The sequence below is a fragment of the Lemur catta genome, chromosome 7, assembly GCF_020740605.2.
Source record: "Lemur catta isolate mLemCat1 chromosome 7, mLemCat1.pri, whole genome shotgun sequence".
NCBI classification, from domain to species: domain Eukaryota; kingdom Metazoa; phylum Chordata; class Mammalia; order Primates; family Lemuridae; genus Lemur; species Lemur catta.
The window spans coordinates 94,241,007-94,268,715 of NC_059134.1; the positions used below are offsets into that span (position 1 = coordinate 94,241,007).

Genomic DNA, 27,709 nt, shown 5'->3' on the forward strand with positions numbered 1-27,709 from the left:
GGAGGCCGAGGCAGGAGGATCGCTCGAGTCAGCAGTTCGAGACCAGCCTGAGCAAGAGTGAGACCCCGTCTCTACTAAAAAATAGAAAGAAATTATCTGAACAACTAAAAATATATATAGAAAAAAAATTAGCCGGGCATGGTGGTGCACGCCTGTAGTCACAGCTACTCAGAAGGCTCAGGCAGAAGGATTGCATAAGCCTAGGAGTTTGAGGTTGCTGTGAGCGAGGCTGACGCCATGGCACTCTAGCCAGGGCAAAAGAGTGAGACTCTGTCTCCAAAAAAAAAAGAGAGAGTTTATATAGAATATATTCCTAGACATGCAATTTCCAGATCAAGCTCATATACATTTAAAATTTTGATAGATTCTGCCAAATTGCCATCCCAGGGGCTGTCTCAGTGTATACCTCCAGCAGCACCTCAGGCCTGGGCAGCTGGGTGGGGGGTTGGCGGGTGCCATTCACTCACATAGTGGACTTAGGAGGATCTGCCTGGCAGGAGAGTCGAGCACATTTGGATATGATGAGTTTGAGGGGCTACATGTGAGACCTCCAGATAAAGAGAGGTTCAGGAGCTTAGGAAGAGACATCTAATGTGAAGATAGACTTAAAACTATCAACATGGTAATAATGGTAATTATATATCTTATATTATTCTATCAGCTAACTAGGGTGCCTGGCTTTTTATGCACATGAAGCATTTTATCCACATTAACTCATTTAGTCTTCACAGTAACTCCACGAAGTTATTCCTATTACTGTCCCCATCTTACACATGAGGAAATGTAGGCACAGATGAATTTGCTCAAGATGACACAGCTAAGTAATGGTAGAGCTAGAATCTAAAACCAGGCTGTCTGGTCTTAGACCTGTGCCCTTAAACCATTGTGCTCTAATGTCTGCCATATAATTGAATCCAAGGAATTGATAAGGTCACCTATGGGATAATGTTGAATAAGAAGAGGGTGTGAAAAAGACTTTGATTTTTTTATTTATATCACCCTGTATTGTATAATTTTTATGCAGTAAGAATTGTTCATCTGTCACTTATATAATTTTTCAAAATATTTTTATAGAAAAAGGGCACAGCCAGGATTAGAAAATGCATTGGCTCTGTTTTTTTCTCCTTGGTGAAGTCTGCCATAATCCCCTACCTTTGCGGCTGTCAACAGCAATGATTCCTAGGGTTGTAAGATGGAGGCATGAGATATCCTCTGAGTACTTTAAGGCTATAGAACATGAGAAGTAATAAACGCTGATTTGAGAAATCTCAAGTTCGTGCACAACCAGAGCCTCCTTCCTTACACACAGGTTCCTTTCAATGACTCCATTGCTTTCCACAATCCTTGTAGCAGACACTATGTCCAGCAGTCTGTTTGTGTCTCCACCGAGGGAGACCATGAGTACCAGGCAGAAACCAGCCCGTGGGAATGGCCCCAAGACCACCTGTCCCATCCTTTCCCTGTGGGAGACAATGTAGTGTGGGCTGTGCTGGGGGAGGCTCTCAGAGACGAGAACCGCTGAACTGCTTTGTGCACTTCTGCAGGTATGCGATGACTGTGTGGTGTTACGCAGTAACATCGGGACGGTGTACGAGCGTTGGTGGTATGAGAAGCTCATCAACATGACCTACTGTCCCAAGACCAAGGTGCTGTGCTTATGGCGTAGAAATGGCTCTGAGACCCAGCTCAACAAGTTCTATACTAAAAAGGTACCCAGGATCTCTGTTTGGGCTGGGGCTGGGGTAGGCGTTGAAGGCCAAGTATTGAGTTCCTCACTGGAAAGTTAAAATTCCAAAATTGGGCTGGGCACGGTAGCTCACGCCTATAATCCTAGCACTCCTAGCTGAGGTGGGGAGGATCACTTGAGATCAGGAGTTCGAGACCAGACTGAGCAAGAGCGAGACCCTGTCTCTACTAAAAATAGAAAAAATTAGCTGGGTATGGTGGTGTGCACCTGTAGTCCCAGATACTTGGGAGGCGGAGGCAGGAGGATCACCTAAACCCAGGAGTTTGAGGTTGCTGTGAGTTAGGCTGACGCCACAGCACTGTAGCGCAGGCAACAGAGTGAGACTCTATTTCAAAAAAATAAAATAAAATCTCTAAAATTCATGTCTGGAGCCACATTTTTGTCCCCAGCTATTGTGTGGGATACCTAAAGCTGACTGAGGTCCTGGCATGAGCCTAAGCCTTCAGTGGCCATTATGGAGCAGAGGTTGGGGGTCCCTGGCAGGGGTTGCTGGCTCATATGACAGGACAACTCTCCCCCCATGTCACAGTGTCGAGAGCTGTACTACTGCGTGAAGGACAGCATGGAGCGTGCTGCCGCCCGACAGCAAAGCATCAAACCTGGTGAGAAGAGAACGGTTTCCTGCGAGAGTGTCTTCCTTCTCTGCTCACCAGTCCTGCGTGCCAGAGGCCTGACGAAGAAGTCAGGTGGTGGGGCTCCCTGCCTCACCAGTTAGCTGATAACCTCCTCCCTCACCACAGGACCTGAACTGGGTGGCGAGTTCCCTGTGCAGGACATGAAGACTGGAGAGGGTGGCTTGCTGCAGGTCACCCTGGAAGGGATCAACCTCAAGTTCATGCACAACCAGGTAGGTGCAAGCGGCAGCACAAGGCTTCCAGCCCTGTTGTTCCATCTGGAATAAAGATCAGTGCTCAGGCCCCCGGTGTGTCCCAGTGAGCATGAGAGAGGGCCTCTGCAGCTTGAGGGAGAACTGGAGCAGCTAGACCCAGGAGGAGAATCACAGGGGAGGGCACAGTGATGTTGGCGACCACCAGGCGCTGTGGACATGCAGCAGAGAGCCTGTGGGGGAGGCTGGAAAGAGTGAGACGTGGCAGCAGTGCTGCCCCATCCGTTAGACTCCGCACAGTGTGAGTGGGAGCGTCTCACTTGGCCCTTCTTCGCAGTGTCTCTGCCTCCCTTTATTCCCAGGGTGTGCTTTTGCTCGGTGGTTTTGCTTTGAGAGTCTAGACTGGCTGTCTCCTGGCGTATTTCTGGTGTGCTCGAAGCTCGTGTGCGTGTGTGTATGTGTGTGTGTGCGCGTGTGTCAGTAGCTTGTATCTGTCCTCTCTGGAGTGTGTGTGTTTATTTGCCTTTTTCTTCTCCTGCTGATTCTTCTTCCCGTTCTATTCCTTCCTTTGAGTGTTCCCACTCTGTCCCCTGCTCCACAGGCCCCATTCCTCTTCTTTTGACTGGGGAGGACTTCTGGATACATCTTTCCCTCATTGTGATTCCACCATAGGAGCTGACTTTTTTTTTTCTCTTGGTCTTTTAACACAGTGTTACTTTTTCTCTCAGTGGACATTCCTTAAGCTAATTCCTTTCTGAGGCCAGCGCATCATCCCAGGTCCGTTCACAGCTTGACTCTTCACACAAGTGCCTTCCCTCCCCTTCCCCGATGTCCTGGTTCCTCTCCCTGAGGCTCGGAGCCAGATCCCAATGTGTGGGGCCCCACAGCCCTGGCCAGGCAACAGCCACTCAGGGGAGGTGGACGTCTGACTGTGACTGTGGCTTTCTCCCTCCACTTGCCATTGTAGTTCTCCTGCTTCCAGGAATCTAGTGGGCAGCTTTGGTGCAACAGGAAATAGCTGCCCAGGCTTCCTGGCAGCCCCTTAGTGTATTTCCAATCTAGGGCTTACAGTAGCAGCAAACCCCTAAAGACCTTAGGGCCAGCCCAAAGAGGGGTTTGCCAAAGCACTTTCGAAGGTGCCAGAACTTTTGGGGGAGCAGGTCTCTGACCACGTTTTAGTGCTATGGCCTCCCCTTCTGAAGACGAGATCCTGCTAAACGATGCCCAGATGTTCTGCCCCTTTCCTTGTGCTGCCTTTGGTGTAGCCCCTCCGGGCCCACCTCCTTGCTTAACAGTTACAGCGCATGTACAAACTGGCCTTAGTTGAAGGCTTGGCCCCTCGAAGACAGAGCCTACAGAGGGGCCTCACCTCACAGTCTGATGAGGAGAGAATGGCCTGTGATCCGTCTTGTACCACAGTAATCAGTGGGAGTGGGGGAAGCTCTGGACCCTCCTGGTGAAGTTATGGAATCTGGGCTGAACAGGAGAAGCACAGCCTTTGGAGTCAGGACATGCTTGGATTTGAAACCCAGCTTCAGTATTCATGGGCAAATAAACTTTATGATCCTCAGTTTCCTCATCTGTAAAATGGGGGTAATACTATATACTGTGCCACATAAGTGTAAGGATGATAGGATTTGTAAAACTCCAAGTAGGCGCTCAGCAAGTGGTAGCTGTTATTATCCCCACATACTTCTTGGGAGATCCTGGATCCTGCTTCAAGGAGGATACCAACACCTCCCACTCCAAGGACAGTCTGAGGGGAGCTTTGTGCCCGTGCCAGCCCTCTGCGCCGGAGGAGGATGCATGGAAGGGTAGAGACCTGATGGGCTGAGTGGGGGGAACCCTGGGGCACAGTGTCCTATGGGCAGAGGGTATGGCGGGCAGCCCAGGCCAGCAAAGGGGCCTTCGGGTTGGGTTTGACCATTAAAACTAACACCTTCATTTCTCTCCCATGCTTTCTCCTCCGGCCAGGAGCGGAAGGTACATACCCTTTCTGCTATCTTCGCTTCTTAGCGCTTTTGAGTTGTGTGTGTGTGGATTCTTCTGTCCTCCCTTTGGGAAACAGGTTTTCTGTGTGTGGGTGGGGCTATAGCTGGGAGAATGTGCTTCGTGGGGCAGGGGTGAAGCCTCTGGGCCTTACCCCACCCTCCCTCCCTCTCTTGCAGGTTTTCATAGAGCTGAATCACATTAAAAAGTGCAATACAGTTCGAGGCGTCTTTGTCCTGGAGGAATTTGGTAATTACACTATTTTGCTCTTAGGTCTGGACTCACATGGCAGTAACTCAAACCTTGGAGCTCCAGAGGAGGGTCTAGGGGCAGGGAGAAGAAGACCCTCTGCAGAGAGGTCAGGAGGAACAGGAGTGACAGGGAAGAAAAGGGAGCCCTGAGATGAGAGAAGGGAAGGAGAAGGAAAAGATAGACAATGGGTCGCAGAAGAGCAGGTGCCCTTAGACGAGTTTAGGGATGGTACTGAAGAGGCTCAGTGAAATAGCACCACCCTCCCGTGCTTAGCTGGTGGTCAGGAAGTTCTGGGGCCGAGCGGGCTGGTGACCCCCAAGCTCTGCTGTGTCCATGTGGCCTGCTGCCATTTCTCTAGCAGCCCAGCGCTCCACCCAGCCACCCTGGCACTGCTCTGGTCTCCACCTGGCCTCTGTGCTAGACGAGGGGCGTGGGACATCCCAGGCAGACCCACTCCAGGGGCAGAGAAGCCTAGTGGGCCTCCGAGGCAGAAGGGGCAGTTGTAGCCGGAAGCCGGGAGCCAGCCTCCCCCAGCCAGCGCTAAGGAGTGGTGTAGTGTTTCTCACCCTGGGGCTTTGAGTTCCTGCTGTGTTTGTGCTTCATTCTTTTGTGCCCCTCATCGCTGCTATGAAAACCTTCGTTCTCCAGCAGGTAAAGTGACCTCGGCTCGGCTCGGCTCGTGCTGCCTCTCCCCAGGCCCCTGCCTTGGGCCCTGCAGTGGGTGGGAGGGCTCCCTTCAAACCGGCTGCTCACATCGCCAAGTCGTCTGTCCCTCTCTCCCCACCTCTTCCTCCCTACTTGCCTCCACCCTCCTGCTGGCTCACTGGTTCTGAGTTTTCTCCCCTCGTGTGCTCCCTTCTCTCTTCTGCCAGAGAGATACTTGAGGGAGTCTTCCAACTCAGGAGAACGACCTGGGGCTCCTTGCTCTACCTTTGATGAGTTTATTCCCTGCTAATCCTGGGTTCCCCCGAATTCTACCTCCCAGGGTCAGAAGAAGGTGTGGCCAATTCTCATCCTGCCTTTTCTGGCCCCCAGGGGGATGCCATGCCCCTCTGCTCCCAGTCGCCAGGGACCATGACAGTGGCTGATCCTGGGGGCCCTACTCCTTCCTCTGGCCAAGCAGAACCCCTGCATGGCTGGAGCGGGGTGACTCTTACCGTGCACTCTGGGCTGTGGACATGTGTGTATTCTGCCTGATGCTCCCCGTCACCTCCCTCCCGGGTGCTATACTTGCCTGTCTCTTCTGCTCGGTGTGTCTGCTCCAGAGCCCTCTGACGCTCTCCCTCACACAGGCAGGCCTGGGCTTCTCCTGCCACTCAGGGAAGGACACTTCCAAGTCTGATGGGTTTAGTGTCATGATACTTCTTTGTCCAGCCTCAGGGCCCTCTGTGTAGGGGGCTGGGTGTAAAAGGAACCGGGTTTAACACTACCAGCCTTTTGGGCCGGTGATAGTGATGAGTTCACAGGCGTCTCAGCAAGGCTGGGCACAGGCTAGAGACAACTCTCTTCTCCTGGCCAAAAGCTGGGAATTCCCCCCTGCAACTCCTCACGGACCCTGGAGAGTAGCTGTGACCAGGCTGATGAAAGGCCAGCCCCTACCATCCTGGGGCTTTCAAAGAAGTGGGTAGAACCACAGCCATCAAATAAAGAGCCACGGCAGACTTCAGAGGTCTAGCTGAGGAGTCTGGGGTGATGTCCTCTCATCCTGCAGGGTCTAGACAGAGCCTTGGTGGCCTCTGCCCTGTCGTAGCCTAAGCTGCTGCAGCCACTGTGAGAGGCCACAGAGGGGAAGGGGACCCTGGTGCCGGGCGCTGCCGCCTGGGGGAGCATGGCACTGTTGCTCTTAGTTTTGAACTTTCTGTTTTGTCTCTTGCCCGTCCGGTTTTAGTTCCTGAAATTAAAGAAGTGGTGAGCCACAAGTACAAGACACCAATGGTGAGTATGCCACCCAACCCTGACAGGCCGGTCTGCGCAGGGCTCCCTGGGGACTTTCGCACAGGAGGAAGGGTGGGCCCTCTGAGGGCACAGGGGTGAGAGGGGACTTGGCCTTGATGCCAGAGTTCCAACTGAAGCCGAAACACATCTTCAGCCCCAGGAGACAGGTGCACACACACTAATCCCCTCTCCCACTGGGACAGCTTCTGAGGCCTTGCCTGGGGCTCGCATTTCGCCCAGAGGCCTGTGCCCAGTGTCAGGACAGGAGGTGCCCACTCGGCAGGTCCTCCACACGTGAAGATGTGGGGATCTCCGTGTTGTTGATCTGTCTGCTTTTCTTTCCCCTCTAGGCCCACGAGATCTGCTACTCTGTGTTGTGTCTCTTCTCGTATGTGGCTGCAGTGCGTAGCAGCGAGGAAGATCTCAGAACCCCACCCCGGCCTGTCTCTAGCTGATGGAGAGGGGTTAAGCAGCTGCCCCTGCCCAGGGGTCGCCTCTTGCCGTTCCCAAGTGCACGATGCTGCCGTGACTGAGGCATGGATGATGCGTGTGTGTTCTCTGCAAGCCCCTTGGCTAAGTTGGTTACCAGTTACGCGTCTGAGTGTGTCTTGAGCATGTCTGTCGCAGGGCTAAGCTAGACCCTTCCGCCTTCTCCCTCTCCACTCCCAGAAGACCAAACTACTGTCCCCTCAGGGCTTAAGTGTGTGTGTATATGTGTGTGTCTGTGTCCGTTGGGCCAGTGTGAGCCCACTACTGTGTGTCCTTGAGACGTTTGTGTTGTGGTTCCTTGTCCTTGGCATTATAACCTTCCAGCGCAGGAATCTGGCTCTCCATCCTCTGTGATCCGGTAGGACTGGGCACCTGGAGAATTCCACTCTGTGGGGAGTGAGGGGAACTTGGGGCCTGCCTCCCAGATGAGGGGCAGGCAGGGAAGGGAAGGAAGAGACGGGGCAGCTGGAGGGAGTGGCAGCCTCCCTGCTGCCTTATGCATTTCCCAGGTTGGCAGCGGCTGCTTTGCTGCGGCCTGCCATGGCCTCCACCCCCACAGCAGAGCAACGATTTCCCTGTGGCCTGCCGTGCCTTCCGCATGAGAGGACAGAGTGGTCGGGGCTAGTAGAGTCCCAGGGACCACTGGCTGCTCTGCCCTCAGCATCAGGGAGGGGTGGGAAGGGCCCAAGTTGGGTACACATAGCTGGTCTGCAGGCAGTACCTCCCGGGACTGGGCACCAGAAGGGAGAGACGGCCTGGGAGTGGGCAAGAGATGATTGTAAATATTTCAGCTCCTCATTATTTATAGAAAATGTACAGCTCTGTGTGAATGTGAAATAAATGTCCTTGACTCCCCTTGGCTCCCTGGCTGCCTTGCGTTATTAAATGATACCTCCTCTTAGCCCAGGCCTGAGGAGGGCTGTCCCTGGACTCTAAAAAGACACCTCAGGCTTGAAGGAGGAAGGGAGATGAAGTCATCCACATCCAACCTTTGGCACAGAGGTCTCAGCTCCTGCCACCACTCTGGGCTTCCAGGCCTCCCAGAAAGGCTGTGAGAGGGAGCTCTCCTTCCCGGTGGTTCTGGGGGCCCTGCAGAGGGCTGTGGTGCTGTGAACTGGCCACTAGAGGGAGCAGCTGGACTAGCATTGACACCTGAACAGAGATTAATTTAGCAGTGAAAAAAATCCAAGTCCCTGGCCCTCTCTGTTCTTGTACGGGTTATGTGTGGTCCAGAGAGGTCCCGTGACTCAGCCGGGGCCTCTCACAGGGTCTGAAGCCCAGGGGTCTGGACTCCGGGCCAGAAGTGTCTTCCATTGAGTGGGGAGAGCTCTTACAAAGCAGCCCTAGGACCAGCCTTCATGGAATTTCTATGCCACGGAAAAACCTGGCGCTCCACCCACTACAATAAGGGAACATCTGAGACCTTCCGGCTTCCTCTTCCCAAAAGGAAATTGGTGATAGATTTAGGCTCCCTGTAGGAAAAGTGAGAGCAGAGGAGGGCCCTGGCCCCTCCACCTTTCTGGTCGCAGTGTCCTGGGTGGGACAGGATTGCTTTCTCCCATGTAAGATACGGGTATGGATGGGCTGTGGGCTTGTTGCTCACTGGGACCCCAAAGCAACCCGGCGTAGCTCCATTCCAGGCCTTGTGGACACACAGTCACAATACTGAGATTGGGCACTGCCTAAGCCCTAGGCTGCTGTGACCATGGGCCACAGGGATCATCCGACCACCTGGGACCAGACAGGAGCACCCCGGTTTTCTGGCTCTGTTGCTAATATACTTTCCTCTGTCACAGCGCCTCAGTTTCCTCATTCGAGGAGTGAGTGGAGTGGGGGAAGACTCTAAGATTAATGCTTTATGAGCTTAGGGGTCCACTCTGAGCCTCATTTAACCATCAGGAAACAGAAGACCTGCCCTCAGTTTGCTGTGAAGATAAGTAAATGTCACGGTGCTTTTTTGTGGAAACAAGCACGTTGGAATTGGGTAAGAAGAGTGAGTTCTCTGTCACTGCACTGATCTTTTATTGCCCTTACACATTGGGAAGATGTGGTAGGCCTGTCCCCAACTGCCATTTCCTGAGCCCACCCCCATTGTGCCCCAGAGATCCAGGAGCTTCTGTAGGAGCCCTGAGGGCCAGTGCAGCCCCCACCCAGGCCTCCCGTCATAACTGCTGCCTGCTGGTCCCTCCCCAGCCTAGGAGACACGCCTGTACACACGTCCCACAGCAAGAAGGGGGCTTCTCCATCTTCCCTCCAGGCTCCTGGCACATAGGGCTGGCATCTGGTCGTACCTGAGACACAGGTTTCCTTGTAAGTGAACTGAGTCCACCTGTTCCCTCCCATCTCCTGATGGCTGCCCCTGGACCAAGGGTGCCCTGGGTGTCAGAGTGGTCTGGAGTACATACCTGGCCATCCCCAGGGAGCCAGCCTGGTCACTGGGGCACTGCAGGAGAGAAGGAGGCCATGTACCCGGCTGGACATGAAAGGGTCAGTGCCCTTGCAGCCAGAGCAGCTGCTCAGACCAGGACAGCAGAGCAAAGCCCCGGGTCCCTACTGCTGCCCTTCTCTCTCCACCTCCCAGCCCCTGGCCCAGCGAGTTCCTCACCTCGCACCTCCAGGCGGCACTCACACTGTGCCTCGCCCTGTAGGTTGGTGGCCCTGCAGACATAGACACCCCCATCAAAGGGGCAGGGCTTTCTAATCTCCAAGGTCAACACTCCCTGCTTGCAGAACATGCGGAAGCGGGCATCTTGTCCTAGGTCCAGGCCATTCTTGAACCAGGAAATCTTGGGCTATAAATGAGGGAGGGAAGCCATCCCAGGTTGAGATGGCAGGAACCCAGGGAAACTGGCATTTGTGTTTCTACTCTGAGGTCTCCCACTGGAATCCCAAACTATGCTCACGGTGTGCGAGGAGATGGAGCCCACAGTGAGTACCAAGGCCCTGTTCAGAGAGAGGAACCTGGCCCAGACACCCCAGGGTGGAGGGAAAGCAGGGGACATAGGCTGGGGAGAGGACTGCTGGCGGTTATGGCCTACAAGCCCTGCCCCAGGGTCAGCCTGGACCAGCGCCTGAGGTTCCCTACCTTGGGGCTACCCCGGACGGCGCAGCAGAGGATAGTGGTGTAACCTGCGATGACTGAGCGGTTCACCAGGGGGCGGGTGAAGCTTGGGGCCTCAGAGAAATCCAGGGCCTTGTAGCTGGGTGGCTCATATGTGATGCCTGTTGGTGATAGCACTTGGAACCAAGAGAGCCACACCAAGCCAGGCTCCCCTCCCCGTTCCCACTGCCTCCCTGCCCTAGCATCCCCCCACCCCCAGGGTGAGAGTAAAGGTACAGCACCTGGTCTGGGGATAAAGACAGGCTCCTTGGTGGTGGCAGCTCTGTCACTAGGACCAACCATGTTATGGCTGAAGACCCGGAAGTAGTAGCCGTTGCCGATAATGAGCTCTGACACAACACAGTGGGTGCGACGGTAGTGCTCCAGGACGGTGAACCACTCCTGGGGGGTGTGCGGGCTATGAGGGATCCATGGGGGCCAAGCCCTCCCCCCGCCAGGGCCTCTCTTCACAGCCCTGGCACCTCCACTCCTACTGTGGAGGGAACTGGATCGGCGGGGGAGGGGCGAGGTGGGCCCGTGGAAAGGGCAGCTTGGGCCCAGGTCTGCCAGGCCTTGGGAAGGTGATGTGGGCGGCCCGGGACCTCCAGCTCACCATGGTCTTCTTGTCAGCTTTCTGCACTGTGTAACCCCAGATCTCTGTGTTGCCATCATCTTGGGGTGGCTTCCACTCCAGAGCCACATTAAAACCCCAAGCCTCGGTGACCCGGATGTCCTGGGGAGAACTTGGCTTGTCTGCAGGAGACAGACCCGGCCAGATCAGCCTCCTGACACTGCCTGAGTCGGAGCAGAGGGACGCCAGGCTCCAGGGACCCCTCACCCCTGCCAGCCGGGACCTGCCTGCCACCTTCTGCAAGGGTTCTGGTCTTGACCCTGGGCCCGGGCAACCCAGCTCAGGGTTAGGAAACTAGTGGACACAGAGGGAGGCCCAGGGCCACGCACCAACGATCTGCAGGACCAGCGTGGCCTTGTCCTCCATGTTCTCAATGCGCACTGTCACCTGGTAAGTGCCTGAGTGGGCCCGGCGAGCAGCGCGGATGAACAGGATGGTGTCCGTGGGGCTGTTGCGGATGCTCACCTCCTCACCTGCCAGTGGCTGCCCCTCTTTGGTCCAGGTCACCTGCGGCCGGGGCTTGCCCTGAGGGGAGGGACAGCTCAAGCCTGGGCCTGGCTGTCCCCATGGGCCGGCCAGTATCCTGGCCTCTGAGGCCTCAGGGTCTGGTGAGCCCTGAGACATTCCCATCTGCTGGGTGTCAACAACGCACCGGAGCCTCTTCCCTTGGGGACGGGGAAGGGGCCAGCCCTACCTGGAAAGGAATAAGGAGGTTCACAGGCTCTCCAACCTTCCTCTGGATGGTCTGGCGCAGGTGCCTAGGCAGCTGGAGCCGCGGCCGTTCTGTGGGTACAGAGTGGGTGGCCAAGCGAGGGCCACCACAGCCCCAGCCCTGAGGAGCTCCGCAGTGCCATCCTGTCTAGGCAGCGCCCTGCCCTTCCTTCAGCTCCCCTCAACCCACACGCCTCTAGCCCACCCGGCCCCAGATGGTTTACACAGCTGCTTCCACCGAAGCCTCTCCACACTGCTGCAAGGGGCAGGAATCAGAGAGGATAAGCAACTTGTTTGCGGTCACACAGCTAGGAAGCCACAGCCAGGATGTACACCTATGTAACAGACGTCCTGTGCTGTTCCCACCCCAGATTGCTGCCTCTTTCCAGCTTAGAGAACCAACTCTTACACGACTGTCCCTTTGCTGGGACAAGGAATCAAGGAATAGGAAGTGGATCCCAGATGGACCAATGTGACCCTGAGTGGCGTCACTGCTCAGACCTGATGACAAAGATGATAACCTACTTGTTGGAGCCGAGAGACTCACAGAACAGAGCTTGGAGACTATGGCCTGTATTTTCCCTGTTCCAGAACTGGGGGGCTGATGTAGAAAACTTGTGCCCTGAGCCTAGGGCACGGATGAAGGGTCTACCAGACTGTCCCCACCTCCACTGGACACCACCTTGGGAGTCAGTGGCAGGTCTTGGGACTGTGTGTGAGGGGCACTCACGCAGTATCTCCTGCACCGTCACAGGCTCCTGGGTGGTGACCGGGCCTCCAGGCCCCGCCACGTTGTGTGCTCGCACTCGGAAGAGCAGCCGGGCCCCCGTGGGCAGGTCCTTCACCAGTATCGACGTGCGCTCCGTCAGCCCCTGCAGGGCAGCCACCCACTCCGAGCCTGGGGGTGGGGACGGGGGAGGCAAGGCCACAGGCCGTGTGGGCATCAACAGCCCATCCCCACTGCCCACCCCTCTGATGGCTGTTGGGCCCAGCAGGTGACAGTGGAGGGGTGGTGCTCCGGGCGCAGGGCACTCACAGCCCTCCTGGCAGTACTCCACACTGTAGCCGTCCAGGCCTCCGGCTCCCACGCGCTCTGGGGGCCGCCACTTGAGGGAGACCGTGGTGTCAGAGATGTCCTCCACTGCCAGGTGGGTGGGTTCGCTGGGGGGACCTGGGCAAGGGAGAGGTCAGAGAGGGGTCTGAGCGAGCGTGGGGAAGCTGGAGATCCACGACCCAGACCCTCTGCTGCACGCCAGTCACGCTGGGAGGACTTCCCCTCCCGCTGTCTCCAAAGCACTTGAAGGAATGTTTTGGTTCCATTAAAAGACAGGTCTCCAGACTCGGTTAAAAACAAAGAGCAATAGCAATGACAGGCTGGGCACGGTGGCTCACGCCTGTAATCCTAGCACTCTGGAAGGCCGAGACGGTAGATCGTTTGAGCTCAGGAGTTCGAGACCAGCCTGAGCAAGAGCAAAACCCCATCTCTACTAAAAAAAAAAAAAAATAGAAAGAAATTAGCTGGACAACTAAAAATATATATAAAAAAAATTAGCCGGTCATGGTGGCACATGCCTGTAGTCCCAGCTACTCGGGAGGCTGAGGCAGGGGGATCTCTTGAGCCCAGGGGTTTGAGGTTGCTGTGAGCTAGGCTGACCCCACGGCACTCTAGCCAGGGTGACAGAGTGAGACTCTGTCTCAAAAAAAAAAAAAAAAAAAAAAAAATCAGAAACAGCAATGACAAAAGAGGGGCTCAAATAGGAAAAGATGGCCAAGATAGCACAGAGACCCTTTCAGGGAGCCCCAGTCAGTGGCGTAGGAAATGCTATAATGGTAACTCAAGTAAAAAAAAAAAAATTCTAAAACATGAGCATTTCCTGGCGCTGTGTGATTAGGAGAGTTGACTAAGATGAGCAAACCAAAAGTCAGTCCTTAAAAAGAGAGGCCGGGACCCTTCTCCCCACAGGCACCCTCTGCTTCCAGCCGTCCCCCAAGCTGTGTCCCTCTCCCTAGGCTCAGGGGTTCCTGTGCCTGCCCCTTCCACAGACAACTGCCCCCCAGACTCACACACCCTGGTGGGGCAGGTGTCCCTCAGGAGCCCTGCCACACGCTCAGCATCTGTTCTACCCTCTCGGCCCCCATGGTACAGATGAGGAAACCAAGGCTTCCAGGAGAGACGACTCCAGACGGCCTCTTGGGGACGATGGGGCTGGCTCTGCAAACCATGTCTCTGAGTCCTGGTCCAGGACTCTCCACAGACAGATGCCCCAGACCCCCCTCTGGTACCAACTACCCTTGCCCCATCCCACATGTGAAAAACCCTGGGTTGAAGGGAGTGGGAAACAGGGGACAATTAACAGGTATTGAGCACCTGCTGCATCCCAGATGCCCTGCCTGCGTCATTTCATTTCATCCTAACAGCGCTATAGGTAGTGTGGTTATCCCCACTTTGCAGACGTGGAAAGTGAGGCTCCAAAAGTAAACCAGGGGTCAGGGTGGTATGAACCTCAGCTCCACCCCCTATCTGGGCCATCTCAACCAGGTCATTTAACTTCTCCGAGTTTGTTTCCTCATCTGTAAAATGCGGTAGATTATCCCCAGTTGAGGATTAACGGAGTCCGTGGACGTGCCAGGTCATTTAACTTCTCCGAGTTTGTTTCCTCATCTGTAAAATGCGGTAGATTATCCCCAGTTGAGGATTAACGGAGTCCGTGGACGTAAATGTCTAGTGTGCCAGCCGTCCTCAGAGCAGCTGCGGTATTGGGGCCCCTTGACCAGGGACGGTGCGGGTGGCAGTGCCAGGCCAGACAGGCTCACCGATAGGCATGAAGGGCTGGGAGGCAGGGCTGGGCCTGGACATGCCGATGGCATTGACTGCATAGACGCGCATCTCGTACACCACGCCCTCGATCATGCGCCGCGCCTCGTGGCTCAGTTCCCGCAGCAGATCGAAGTTCAGCCGCATCCACCGGTAGCTCTTCTTCTTCTTGCGCTCCAGGATGTAGCCTGGTGTGTGGGAGGCGGGAGCTCTAGTCTTCAGCCCAAACACCCCTGCTCCCTGCCCTCGCTCTGTCCCCCGTGCCCTCGGCTCACCCAGGACTGGCTGCCCGCCATCATAGGCAGGTGGCTCCCACTGCACTGTGCAGGAGTCCTCGCCCACGTTGCTGATCTTGGGGGCCGCAGGGGCATCTGGTACATCTGGAGGGGATGGGGTGGGCCCACATCAGCCCTGCCCGGCTCAGGGCCCTGGACAAGGTTGCCTGTCCCCTCGCCACCCAACCAACTTCTACAGGCTGCCCCCACCACCCCCACAGCCAAAGCAATCTTCCTAGAATGCATTTCTGATCACATCACCAGCCTGCAAGCAGCCCTTTACGGCTCCCCACATTCAACCATGTCCTAGGTCCAATCCTCTGTGTCCTCGCGGTCCTCCACTTACACAGAGTTGTTTTATCCGTTCTCCACACCCAAAGGCCCTTCACCCCTGCACGCCTTTGCACACACTGTTTCCTCTGCCTGGGATGCCTTCCCCACCATCTTCTCAGCCTCCTCAAGGCTTCACCCCTAGGCACAAGGGAGGCTCCATGCGCAGAGCTCCCACGGCACTGGCTCATGCACAGCAGTAGCACAGGAAATCTGCTAAATGTGTCTGCTTCCATCGCCCCCTAAAGCAGGGCTCTTTGCAGGCAGAAAAACCCATCCTATTGTCCAGCTCAGTGTGCCCTGTGATGTTTGTTGAGTGACTGAATCAGTGATGGATGGGCCTCCCCCCGGAGTTGCCCCTGTGTGTTCTTTGTCTTGGACCCCGGCCAGCCTCACCGATGACCTTGACTGTGAGGTTGACCTGGTCCTCGCCCACGGGGTTCTTCACCGTGACAGTGTAGACGCCCTCGTCTTCCTTCTCTGCCCCCTCAACTGTGAAGATGCTTCGGTCCTTGGTGGTCTCCACACGGACCCGGCCTTCGGTCTCACACAGCAGCTGGGAGGGAGGGGGAGTTGGGGCAGGACTCAAGTCAGACCACAGAGGCCCCTGCAGCCTCTGCAACAGCCAAATGGCCTGAGATGGGAACAGAGCTCAGCACGGGGTCCACGGGGGGCACACAGCCCGAGGGAAAACTGCACCATGTAAAGCATCTTGTTCAAAAACCTTTACGTAGCACCTGCCGTGGGCAGCGCACCCAGGCAAGGGACTCAGACTCTGGATCTAGCTTTGTCATGGAATCTTGGGTAATCGCCTGTCCTCTCTGTGCCTCAGTTTCCCTGTCTGCTGAATGGGGATAGCACGCCCACAGAGAGCTGTTGTGAGGATCCAGCAAGATGCCAGGTGGGCAGGCCTGCAGGAGAACCAACACCCTGGACAGCCACACTTACCAAAAAGTGCCAGAGAAGCCCACTCCCTGGTTGGGAGGAAACAAAAAGTCAAGGTCAGCTCAGGAGGAAGGGAGCCAGGGAGCAGCCCAGTCACGAGAGCTTCCTGGCAATGTCAAGGGCGTCAACACCCTTGTGGGGGGCCTGTCAGTTACCTGCTCTGCAGTGCACCTGCCTGAGATGTGAGGGCCCCTGCCTGGGGCGGGAACACACCTGGCCAGATGTGGTACCTCCAGGGAGACCTCGCCCAGGGGTGGACACGAGGTGAGTGGAAAAAGATGAAAGACAAAAGAGCCATGTCCTGACTTCAGCCTCACTCACCTTCTTGTCAAACACCCACTCGTCGCTGGCACCTGTGTCCTCTGGGGCATCGGGGGCTGGCCTGGCAGGGGCCTTACTCCCCTGGGAACAGAACAGGAGGGAAGTAGGGGGAAGAGGGGCTGACTCAGCCTGAAGGCCCCTCTGTCTCTCCTTCCACGCCCCCTCCCCCACTGCCCACCTTGCCCTGGTGTCCCTGCGGCCAGCTGTGGGCCTGCACATTGGGGTGGGGTGTAGAGCAGGTCCCAGCACTCCTCAGCTGGTCCCGCACACTCATTTTTCAGGTGGAGAAACTGAGGAACGACCCGCACTACCTGTGTGATGGCCTTCTGCCAGATCACAGTGGGAGCAGGGTCCCCAGAGATAGGGACGTCCAGGCGTAGCTTATTCCCAGCCACAACCACGATGGTATCCAGCTTGCGGCCGGGGCAGTCCAGGTGGATCTTGGGAGGTTCTGGGGGGAGATGAAAGTGGGGAACGCTGGGAGGAGCATGGGTCACTGGGCAGGGGGCCACTAGGGGACCCATGTCCCCGGTTGTTGGTTTTACTTTTAAAATTTTATTGACACATAGTTTACACATGGTAAAATGCACAGATGTGAGCAGAGTCTGATGAATTTTGACAAATGCATACAGCTATGTAAGCACTGAGCCAGTCAAGAGTGAGAACATTTCCATCACCCTAGGAAGTTCTCCGGGAGGTTTCTGATATTCAGGTCGCCTAGCACAGCACCTTGCAAACTGTGTTTGGGGGCACACCAATGGCCTGCCAGAAACAGATATGTTGGGAACCCACCCGGGGTTAAATGAAGTGAAGCATTTCTTTACCGTGGGATTTTTCAGAGCTTTCACATGTTAATGCACTTCTGCGTGAACAAGAGGTGGATCAAGTGTTCAGTGTCTCCCAAACTGGTTTCACCACAGAGCCCTTGAAAAATGGGTCGGTAATGCTAAGTGAACCCAGCTCGGAAAGCACTGAGCCTAGAGCATGCCTCAGCCTGGACTGTTCTGACATTAGAAGCCTAAAATGTTTGACTAAAATTTAATCTAAAAGCAGGAGTGATACTTTCACAAGAAAAGACATAATAATAAACTTCCCATGTATGACACCATTTGACAGCTCTGACACGTCACCTCATCTTTGTAACCATGCTGTGGAGGAGGCACTGTCAGAACCCCCATTTTAGAGATGAGGAAACCGAGGCTCAGAGCGGTTATAACTGGCCCATGGTCGTGAGCGGCACAGCTGGAGCTGGGCCTCAGGGCCCCCTCGTGACCCTGCTCCTCCCTGTCTGCGAGTGAGGGGAGACACGGCCGTGGTGGGGTGCGGGGAGGTGGGCAGAGCCGAGGCGGCACGCAGGGCCCCGAGACTCACCCTGCCTGGGAACAAAGTCAATCTTGACCTCTGCAAGAGAAGGAAGAGCAAGTGACACTCGGGCCAAGGCAGGGCCCAGGGACAAGGACTCCTGGCCCTGCCACCCCCACCCACCCCGTCCGGTGTGGGCTCACCCATGAAGTGGAGCTTGGCGGACAGGTTGCAGGCGAAGCCCTCGGGCACAAAGCTGTAGTCAGCCTCGTCGGCAGGCGTGACGTCGTCAATGGTCAGTTTGTGGACCCTGCAGGGCAGCAGTGGCTCAGGGGACCCCAATGGCCCCACAATCAAGGGACCTTCACCTTATCCTGGTTTGGTGGTGTTCCAGTTTTTAAAGATGTTTTATTTTCCAATTTTCCAGCTCCCTCGCATGTTTTCAGAGATAGGCAGTGTAGAAGTGATTTCTAGCCCAAAGCGTCCCCGTGGCTGGGCTCTTGGAGGCTGGGCAGGGGCTGGGGCTCACTAATCTCTGTGAACTCGGGCCCGGCACGGCCGGCCCAGATGCTCCGGGGATGAGCAAGAGGGTGGGAGAGAGAGCGAGGGCCTCTGGCCAGAGCCGGCTCCCGGGGCCACCTGCCCTGCCCTGGTCACGGGCTGGGCGGGGCGCGGGGGGATCCTGACCTGTCTGTCTGTCTCCCTGCTCCTCTCTGTCTCTGTAGCACCGTCCTTCTCCGTCCCTGATGGACTCCCCTTCTCTGCAGGTTTCTCTCTCGCCATGTATCTCTGTCTCTCTATAACTGTTTTTCTCTTTGTCTCTCTCTGTCTCTCCCTCCGTCCATGACTCTATCTAAGTCTCTGTCCTGTCTCTCTCTGTCTCTCTCTCTATCTCTATCTGTGTCTGTTCTCCCTGTCTCTCCACGTGTCTCCGTCTCAGTCTCTGCCTGCCCCGCACACTCACCGCCCGATGTGGGACACCTTTATGCGGCTGTCGGGCACCAGCTCCTTCCCGTTCTTCAGCCACACGCCCCGCACATTCTCATCCGAGACCTCACACTTAAACACGGCCTGGTCCTTCGCGCCCACCGTCAAGTCCGCGATGCTCTGGTACACCTCCAGCTTTTTCTCTGGGGGCAGGGCAGAGCCGGTGAGCCCGGGAGGGTGCGTGGGTGTGGGCGTGGATCCCTGTGGAGAGCATGTGGGCTCGTGGGTGGGAGTGTGCCCGACTGGGTACATGTGGGCACGTGAAAACACGTGTGCCTGTGTGTGACGTGTGTGTGCAGTGTACACAAGGAACCTCAAAGGTCGGAGAACAGGGAACATTTACCAGGCCCAGCTGACCCTCCACACCCCCTGGAGTGGTCACCTCAGCACCCTCATTTTTTTTTTTGAGACAGTCTCGCTCTGTCGCCTGGGCTAGAATGCAGTGGCGTCAACATAGCTCCCAGCAACCTCAAACTCCTGGGCTTAAGCAATCCTCCTGCTTCTCAAGTAGCTGGGACTACAGGTGTGTGCCACAACGCCCGGCTAATTTTTCTATTTTTTTGTAGAGACGAGGTCTCGCTCTTGCTCAGGCTGGTCTCAAACTCCTGACTTCAAGCAATCCTCCCGCCTCAGCCTCCCAGAGTGCTGGGATTATAGGTGTGAGCTACCCTGTGCCCGGCCTAGAACCCTCATTTTGGAGATGAGAAAGGGGAGGCTCTGGGAGTGAAAGTGACTTGCCCAAGGTCACACAGGCCTGACCCCGCTACGTGTCTGGGCAGGGCGGGTTGAGGCCCCACCCCGCCCCCGGGCCTCACCCTGCACGATGAGCTCGGCCAGTGCCTGGCCCCCGCTGGTGTGCAGCGCGTAGTGCCCCGCGTCCTCCAGCGTCGCCTCGTTGATGATCAGGTGGTGTCTCCGCCCATCCTTCTTGAACCGGTATTTGAAGGTCTCCTCCCGGGTCAGCTCCACGCCATCCTTCAGCCTGGCGGGGTGGGTGGGCAGCAAGCGCTGTGGCCTCCTCTGGGCAGATGCCCCCAGGCCCACCCACCCCCCCTGCCTGTGGCACTCACCATTTGACCTGGGCTCCCTCCTCAGACACCTCGCAGTCAAATTCCACCCGCTGTCCCACCATCACCAGCTGGTCCTCCAAGGGGCGCGTGATCAGCACGGGGGGCTCTGTCCCGGCAGGGAGAGCGTGAGCCCCCTGCGGCCAGCCCCTCCCCTCCCCAGGCCCCGGTCCCGGGCCCACCTTTGACGAAGAGCTCCGTGCTGCACTTCTCGCCGCCCACCACGCACTGGTAGGCCGCGTCGTCCGCCAGCGAGCACTGGCTGATGGTCAGGGTGCGCTTGGCGCCCACGGACTCGAAGATGTACCTGGGCGGGGAAGTGGCAGAGAGTCGTGGACAGACCTCCTGGCCCTTGGTGCCCCAGTGCTCCACCCCGAGCCGTCCAGGGGGACTTACTTGCTGTGGAGCAGAAGGGGCCATTGGAGTGTTCCCCACGGAGGCGGCGAGACCGAGAGGAAGAGAGAAATGCAGAAGCTGGAAGATGGGAAATTAGACCCGGAGAGAGGAGTGGGGAGACACAGAGAGATGGGGACCCAGAGCCAGACCATGTGTGGGGAGAGGCAGGGAGGCGAGGCGGCGGGAGCAGCCCTCTCCCGAGGGGTCTTCCACCCCCTCAAGGTCCCAGGGCCCCTCCCCACCTCGGCGCACCTGCCGCTCATCTGGATCTCCTGTCCATTCTTAAGCCACTTGACCTCGGCGTCAGGGTCAGCCAGCTCCACGGTCAGCCGGATCTTGTGGCCTTTGCTCACCTGGTAGGCTGGCTCCAGCTTCTTCTGAAAGACTGAGCACCAGCCCTCAGCCCCCAGCCACCACGGCCCGTAACCTTCTCCCCCAGGCCTGGCCACTGCCCCTGTGGCAGGGCCCGTCCTCCCCACCACCCCTCTGATCCTCCTGCCTCCACCTCTCTCTGTGTCTCCCTTGTGTCTCTGTTTCCGTATCTCTAAGTGTCTGTCCTTGTCTGTCTCTCTGCCTTTGTCCTGTCTTCCTTGGGGCACTCTCCACACACTTAGCTCAGGGGTAGGGTTGGGGGCTTCCAGAAAGATGGAAGCTTGTAGGAGAACCAGGGATGGGACAAATGTACCTTCTCTTCCTCTGTTTCTTTTTGTTTGTTTGTTTTGAGACAGGGTGGAGCACAGTGGAGTCATGATAGCTCGCTGCAACCTCAAACTCCTGGACTCAAGTGATCCTCCACTACGCCTGGCTAATTTTTATATTTTTTTGTAGAGATGGGGTCTTGCTGTATTGCCCAGTCTGGTCTCAAACTCCTGGCCTTAAGTGATCCTCCTGCCTTGGCCTCCCAAAGTGCTAAAATTACAGGCGGAAGCCACCACCTCTGGCCTCTTTTTACTATTATTACTATCACTCCTACTGTGAGATGTTCCTACCCTCAGTGGCTCCGTCTGCCTTACCCAGCCTCCATCTGCTCCTCCTCAGTCACCCACAGGCCTTTGCTTGGTGTCCTCTGGGCCCAAAAGTTCAAGGGTTAACCCAGCGGAACACTTGCAGCATCAAGGGAACCCCTGACTTACATGGGGGTCCCAGGCAGGCCCCATGTCTCTGCATGGAAGCTGCCCCATCCATTCAGTCCGCATTTAGGGGGCACCGGCTGTGTGCCGGGCACCATGCTGGACTCCAGGAGACTAACTAGGCTCTGCTCTTTTCCCCACGTGTGGCTCTCTGGGCTTAGCTGGCCTCTTCCCTCGTCCTTTGGGTGTGCAAAGGTTAACTGGGCTTCATTTCAGAGGACGGAAGAGAGAGAAAGCGTAGGCTGATTTTTGCTCGGTAAGGAGGGGCTAACCTGTGCTCTGTCCTTTTCCCTGCGGTTGTCTCTGGCCTAACCCTTGCTCTTGTCCCTTTCCGTCTGTGTGGGAATCGCTAACCTGGGGACACCTTTTTTTATTCCTATACAAGCGGGTGGTTAACGTGGGCTCTTCTTTCCCGTGTGTCTCTGGGCTAAACTGGACTGTGTTTCCACGTATGCAGACGCAGGGGCTAACCCGTGCCCTCTGCTTGCCCACGTCGGGGACGGGCCAACCTGTGCTCTTCTTCTCGTCGCGCTTCATGCCCTTCAGCCTCTTGAGCATGCCGCGCAGGTCGGTGACGCCATGCTGGAAGGCGATGCGCTCGTACTCCGACGGGGGCGCCTGCCGCAGGATCTCCCACACGTCCTCCTCCGCCGGCGCCTCCAGCTTCGAGTCCCTGCGTCCCGCAGTCCGTGTGGGGAGGCCTCAGGGGATGCCCTGTGGCCGGGGGCAAGACTGCAGCGCCCCCTTCCCTGGGATGGAGCTTCCTGGGCCCGGGACTGAGGAGCTGTAGCCGCCCTGCCCCTCTTCTCCTGCCCTTCTGGTGGGCAGCTTTACCTGGCGTGGCTCCTGGGCCAGGGGTGGGGGCCAAGGGGGCTGAAGGGGCGCTGGGGCTAGGGAGGGGTTCCTGGCTAAGTAGGGGGTGACCAGGGTGCTGGGCTATGTTGGGTACTCACCGTGGGGTCCGGAAACTGCTGCTCCAGGTGAGGCAGAAAAGGCAGTGGACACATTAGTGGTCTGGGCACCTCCCCACGAAGACCCGGGACCCCACCCGTGGGCCTTCCCCTCCTCCCTCCTCCCTCCTCCCTCCTCCCTCACGTGCACCCCTGCTTGCACAGGGCACCCACGATGCACCGGAGGCCCTGTGCAGCCCCCGCGTGCACTGCCGCTCCTTCATCCTCCTAAGCCCCGACAGACAGGTGGGTATTGGGAGATCCCAAGGCTCAGAGACTGGCCCTGGCCAGTGGGAGCCTCGCCCTGGTCTGTCCGAGTCTCTCCCCAAACCCTGGCAGGGACGGGCACAGGATCCCGAAAGGGTGAGCTCTGCACTCGCCAGCACCCTGCTGCCCCCAGCACTCAGACCCCGTTTCTCACTCTTGGGGCCGCAGCAGCATGAGCCATAATGGAGGGGTGGGGGGAGAGGGCGGGAGAGGACAGAAGTCCTCTCTGTCCTCTGGTCGGGCCAGACTGGGTGGACAATTCCTGCAGCTTTGGGGACCCTGCAGTCCACTGAGGTGAGTTATTGCGGACTCAAGTGTGGGGTGGCCTAGGGGGACACTGTGAGGATGGTTGTTCACAGGACACAATGTCTCCAGAGCCCTTTAGCTCCTCCCCGCACTGAGATCACCCACTTGGCAGACAAGGAAACCGGCTCAGAGAGGGTGACTTGCTCAGTGACTTGCTCAGGGTCACACGGCTGGAAAAGCGCAGTGCTGGGATTTGAAACTGCATCTCACCACCTGCCCCAGGAGCTGCCACCCAGGGACTCACCTCTTCTTCAGCAGTGAGCTAAAGTCTAGAATCCCAGTGTCCTCGTGGCTGTCACTGTGGAGAGGGACCCCAGTGAGGCTGCAGTGGAGGCACTGGAAGGCCTGGGGGCAGGACGGGGTGTGGGGTGGAGCGGGAGGAAGAGACACCGGCCAGATGGGGCTCCCTGCCCCCCTCAGAGCCCCGGAGGTCTGTGTGGGGTGAGGTGGGGCCGGGGAGGGGTACCTGATCCGCCGACCGCCTCCGGCCACGCTCCTGTGGGGTAGACTCAGTTTCCTCACCTGCCCAGGGCAGTTTGCTCTCCCCAACCCCCCACTGACTTCAGCCCCCACCCCACATCCCCCCAGCCCCGACCCCCAGGGGCCTCAGGCTCCAGCACGGGACTCCCCCAGGCCCCGAGGAGAGACGGCCACTCACGTGCGGCGGAAAGCTTCTCGGAGGTCCAGTTCTCCGGGGCCAATGGCCTCTGGGTTCAAAGAGGGGGAGGAGTCAGGGAAGGGGGCTTCAGAGGGGGCCGTGTGAGAAGCCTTACCCTGGGGTCTCTCAGCACCCGCAGACTGCTCATCCATGGCCCTTGAGGGTGGGCATCCGCCCCAGAATCCCACCTTCTCTGCCTTCCCAGGGGTCAGGCACCAGGGAGGTGGGGCAGTTGAGGGCTCCAGTTCGGTCTCCCACTCATCTCTCAACTCACCCTCCACCTGCCCACCAGTCCTTCAGATGGTGCCAGGCTCTGTGCCAGGAGCCAGGGATGCCAAGACGATGAGACAGAGTCCCACCCTGATGAGATCTGGACTCCGTCATGAGGCCTCCCCCAACCCTGGAAGCCTCCGTTGACTTCTGTCCCCACCTTGTGCACACAGTGTCAGGCACGCGGTCAGCACTGATGTCTGGCCAGACTAGGCAGCTCTCTTGTGTCGGGAAATGGGGGCAGTGTCGGGGACGAGGACCCACGGGGAGGCTGAGCCCAGGACAAACACCAGGGCTCTTCTCACCATGGACGATGAGGTTGAAATTACAGCTGTCAAATTTGTCCTTGGTAGACACCTCGCAGCGGTAGCCGCCAGCGAAGGTGGCCTGGGCATCGGTGATGTGCAGCTCAAACAGGTAGACCTGTGTGCATGGGGTGGGGGGTGTCAGGGGAGACCAGGCGCCAGGAGGCAAGGCTCCTCACCCCTAAAGGAGACTGGGAGTGGCAAATACCAATCAACCTCACCCTCCTGGTTTAGTTAACCCATACAGAGATTTTGTATAGCGAAAGGGTCCCCTTCTCAAGACCCAAGACTGCCATCTGCTGGCACATGATCATGATAAAATACAAAGCTGTGATGGTTACAAGGCAAATGGCACCTACACAGGATGAGGCGCTTTTGTGCAGTGTACAGCCTGCACAGCTGAACACATTGGCCCTGCCCTGCTAGAGGTCCCCTTGCCTGGCCCAGGACTGTGGAAGGTTGGGAAAAGCAGAGGCTGGGAGTCAAAGCACAAGGGGACTTAAGGCTTAAGGTTCTAGGCCTGGCGCTGAGTGACCTTGGAGCAGCCCCTTAACCTCTCAAGTTTTGGTTTCCTCCTCTGTATAATGAGGAATTTTTGGTTCTGGTCAATCCCTGAGGGTCCCTTGAGGTCTGACACCCACCCATCCAGGGGCTTTACAATCTCACTAGCTGAGGCCCTCATGCTTCATGGTGTCCCCCAGCCTTCCTGAGCTCCCTGGGCCCCCCAAGCCTTATCAGGCCCCCTTGAGACTGTCACATCCTCCAAGTTCCCAAAGTCCCCCAGAGCCCTCCCTGGCGGCTCACCGTGCTCCCTGGCCCCCTACCTGCCTCCCATCTCCCTACGCCCTTTCCTTGCACCTCCTGCGTGCCCCCAGTCTCATGGTGCCCCCTTGCCTCTCGTGCCCCATGCCTCCCAGGAGCTCTCCATGTCCCCTCTCCATGTGTCCCCACCACCCCAGTTGGACCCACCTTGCTGGCCCGGTCATAGCTGTCATGCAGCTGCAGGTGTTGGCCCACCTTGCTGCTCAGGTCCACCCACTTGCCCTTGAACCACTTGACCATGGGTGGCTTCAGGAGGCTGGCCCCAGCCACGCGGGCTGAGAAGGTGATGCTGCCGCCTGCAGGAGAGGGGTGACAGGCTGAGCTTGGGGGGTGCCCCGCTTGCTGACTTCCTTCCCACCTCAACCCTGGGGCATGGCAGCCCACACTCACCCACAGTCACCTCGCCATCTTGTGGCCGCATCACGAAGAGGCCGATGGGGTCCTCGGGGGCTCCAGGGGACCCAGGCACAGGGCCACTGGGGGCTGCTGAGCTTGACCCTGTGAGCAGAGAGGCCTTGGAGACCTGCCTGGGACCCCCCCTACCCACGGACCCTGTCCCTCCCTGCCCAGCCCCTCTCACCTTCGGGACTTGCAGCACTTCCTTCCAGTTCAGTGGCTGGGGCCAGGGCTTCTCCGGCAGCTCCAGTGGCCTCAGCAGGGACAGGGGCTGGGGCTGGCATGGGCTCTGCCTTCTCTGGAGGGGATCAGGTGGGGGTCATGGAACAGCCTCTAACCAGAGACCTGACCTGCACTCACCACGTCTCTCCTGAGCATCAGCCCCCATGAACCCACTGCCTGTGAGCAATCTCTTGCAGCCACGTCTGTCCTCCTGCTGCCAGGCCACTCTCAAAGGTGGCCCATGCTGAGCCAGGGGGCCAGCCTGCATCTCACCTCCTCACCGTCACAGGCCACCTGTGCCAACGTCCTGGTGCATGTGCCCCGAACAGCTCTGGGTCCACCCCTGCTCTGCTCCCCCAGGCTCCGGCTTCAGGCCAGCCCCCAGGCTGGGCTGGGCCCCTCCTCGCCCACACCTCCCGGGGCTTCCCTGCCAGCACACGCAGCCCACCAAGCTGCCATCTGTGTGTGGGTCGTCTCCCCGGGGAGGTCTCCAATGGGAGGGTGGGGTTGTGCCTTGCTCATCTCTGAATTTTCCCACCTCCACAATGGCTGGAACAGGCCAGGGAGGCACATGCGGACACTCAGAGAGGTCGTGTACAGAAAGGGGGAGGGCATTCCTGGCCGAGGGCACGGCCAAAGCAAGGGCAAGAAAGTGTGAAAACACCTCCTGTGCCCTGGGCGGATGGAGAGGTGGCTGAGCTGCCCCTTCGCCCAGAAGCCCAGACCTCAGGGAAGGCTGACCAGGATCTTACCTGCCTCTATGACCTTGAGGTCAAACTTGACCTTGGAGGAGCCTGCGATGACGGCATAGGACCCCTGGTCGGCAGGGCCCACGTCCCTCACTGTCAGTGTGTGCCGTGTGCCCTCGGCTGCCAGGCTGTACTTGTCACTGGCTCCAATGTCGTTGCCCCCCCGCTGCCAGCGCACCTTCACTCCTGCCCGCTCCGTCTGGGCCTCAAATATGGCAGGGCTGCCTGCGGCCACCTCCATGGACCGTGGCTTCTTGCTGAAAGCTGAGACTGGAGGCCCAGATGGAGGCTGCAGCGGGCCCTGGCTGGACCGTGCACCCGCCCTTGCAGCCCCTCTTATTAAATACTGTCATAAGCACTTTCCACGCACCACCGCTTGTAACACCCCAACAACTCTACGAGGTGGGTGCAGTCATTATATCCAGTTCTCAGAGGAGGACACCGAGGCTCAGAGAGGTTAAGTGGCTTGTCTGAGGTCACACAGCCAGTAGGCAGGAGAACCAGGGCTGTGGTCCTAACCTCCACACAAGACTTTTGTTAGGTGTGTCCCCTGGATACCCACCCTCCCTGTCTGCGGTACCAGTGATGAGCCCAGCTCCCCTGCCCCCCACCATGGGGGCCCCTGGCAGGGTGCAGGTACTCTGGGCCAACTTGGAATGTGGCTAAATTTGTCCAGGGGCCTCAGGCTGATAATCAGCAACTGAGATAAAGCTGGCCTGGGAGGCGGAGGGGGGATGGGGGCCTGGATCCCTGCCCTGGACAACCTTGGTGAGGGCACAGGCGAGGCCCAGGCCCTGGGCTGTGATTCTCTCTGCCCTTGGCCGAGGCTCAGGGGCCTCTTGACTGTTCTGTCCCAGAGCAGAGGGGCTGTGTCACCCTCAACATGGGGGCGACACCACTACAGGCTCACAAAACAGATGATATTGCACAGCTGGACCCACCCAACCCCTCCCCCTGCAGACCCAGAGAGCGTAAGGACTCCCCCAAGGGTGCTCAGCGAGCTTGGCTCAGCTCCTGTCTGCCAACCTTGCTGCAGGAGAGGGGATGAGGGGAGGGAAGGCGTTCCTCTGTGTTCTGAGAAGGCGGTGGTGGCCCGGGGCACTTCCTGCCTTGGCTCTGTCCCCTCTGAGTGGCCCCTGACCCTGAGTTACCCTCAGTCTCATCAGAGGGATGGGAAAAAGAAACTGAGAATCAAAAAAGGACCCAGTAGGACCACACCCTTGTCCTGGGGCTCAGAGGCCCTGTCCTCAGCAGCCCCCTCAAGAACTCCCTCCTAGCCCTCCCCTCAACTGTAGACACCCCCAACCCCACACTCAGACCCAACCACAGGCCTGGAGCTACCTGGCTTCTTCCCCGGCTCAGGCATCTTGAGAGAAGTCACACCAGGTATCCAGCAGGCACAGGCCACCCAAAGAGGGACTGAGCGGGGTCCTGTCCATCCCACTATATATGGGGACCTCCCCCCTTCCCAGGCTCTGCTTATCTGCCTCCTGCCCGCCACCTGCTAAATATAGAC

At 57.6% G+C, this 27,709-nt stretch overlaps 2 protein-coding genes across 39 annotated transcripts in view; one reads left to right on the top strand and one right to left on the bottom strand.

Moving 5' to 3' along the window:
• MADD (MAP kinase activating death domain) overlaps positions 1-8,097 on the top strand; it is a 47,069-nt gene extending 38,972 nt beyond the window's left edge. For 22 of the 37 annotated variants that reach the window (XM_045557981.1, XM_045557986.1, XM_045557982.1 and 19 more), the window contains 6 exons: positions 1,545-1,709; positions 2,277-2,349; positions 2,488-2,594; positions 4,742-4,811; positions 6,703-6,749; positions 7,100-8,097. In XM_045557981.1, coding sequence (XP_045413937.1) covers positions 1,545-1,709; positions 2,277-2,349; positions 2,488-2,594; positions 4,742-4,811; positions 6,703-6,749; positions 7,100-7,204 — 567 coding nt within the window. In that variant the 3' untranslated portion in view covers positions 7,205-8,097. The remainder of the gene's footprint in view (positions 1-1,544; positions 1,710-2,276; positions 2,350-2,487; positions 2,595-4,741; positions 4,812-6,702; positions 6,750-7,099) is intronic. The other 15 variants (XM_045558000.1, XM_045558001.1, XM_045558002.1 and 12 more) reach the window with 1 other exon arrangement.
• A 1,144-nt stretch (positions 8,098-9,241) lies between these two features.
• Positions 9,242-27,641, bottom strand: MYBPC3 (myosin binding protein C3). Of its 2 annotated transcripts, none has more exons than XM_045558029.1 (34): positions 27,535-27,641; positions 26,197-26,463; positions 25,407-25,520; positions 25,217-25,324; positions 24,974-25,122; positions 24,005-24,122; positions 23,430-23,478; positions 23,238-23,267; positions 23,016-23,069; positions 22,202-22,219; positions 21,758-21,921; positions 20,371-20,503; positions 20,119-20,121; positions 19,905-20,029; positions 19,726-19,831; positions 19,471-19,637; positions 18,633-18,798; positions 17,872-17,978; positions 17,738-17,767; positions 16,678-16,817; positions 16,367-16,447; positions 15,497-15,656; positions 14,771-14,875; positions 14,495-14,683; positions 12,717-12,851; positions 12,411-12,578; positions 11,664-11,752; positions 11,299-11,494; positions 10,952-11,091; positions 10,581-10,740; positions 10,324-10,460; positions 9,844-10,030; positions 9,644-9,681; positions 9,242-9,529 (listed from the first exon to the last, which is right to left on the bottom strand). In XM_045558029.1, the coding sequence occupies exons 1-33, from the start codon at positions 27,557-27,559 to the stop codon at positions 9,671-9,673; spliced, it is 3,831 nt and encodes a 1,276-aa protein (XP_045413985.1). In that variant the 5' UTR covers positions 27,560-27,641; the 3' UTR covers positions 9,242-9,529; positions 9,644-9,670. The 2 variants fall into 2 exon arrangements, with proteins under 2 accessions (XP_045413985.1, XP_045413984.1); XM_045558028.1 differs by having other exon boundaries at positions 20,119-20,196.
• Between the last annotated feature and the right edge of the window lie 68 nt (positions 27,642-27,709).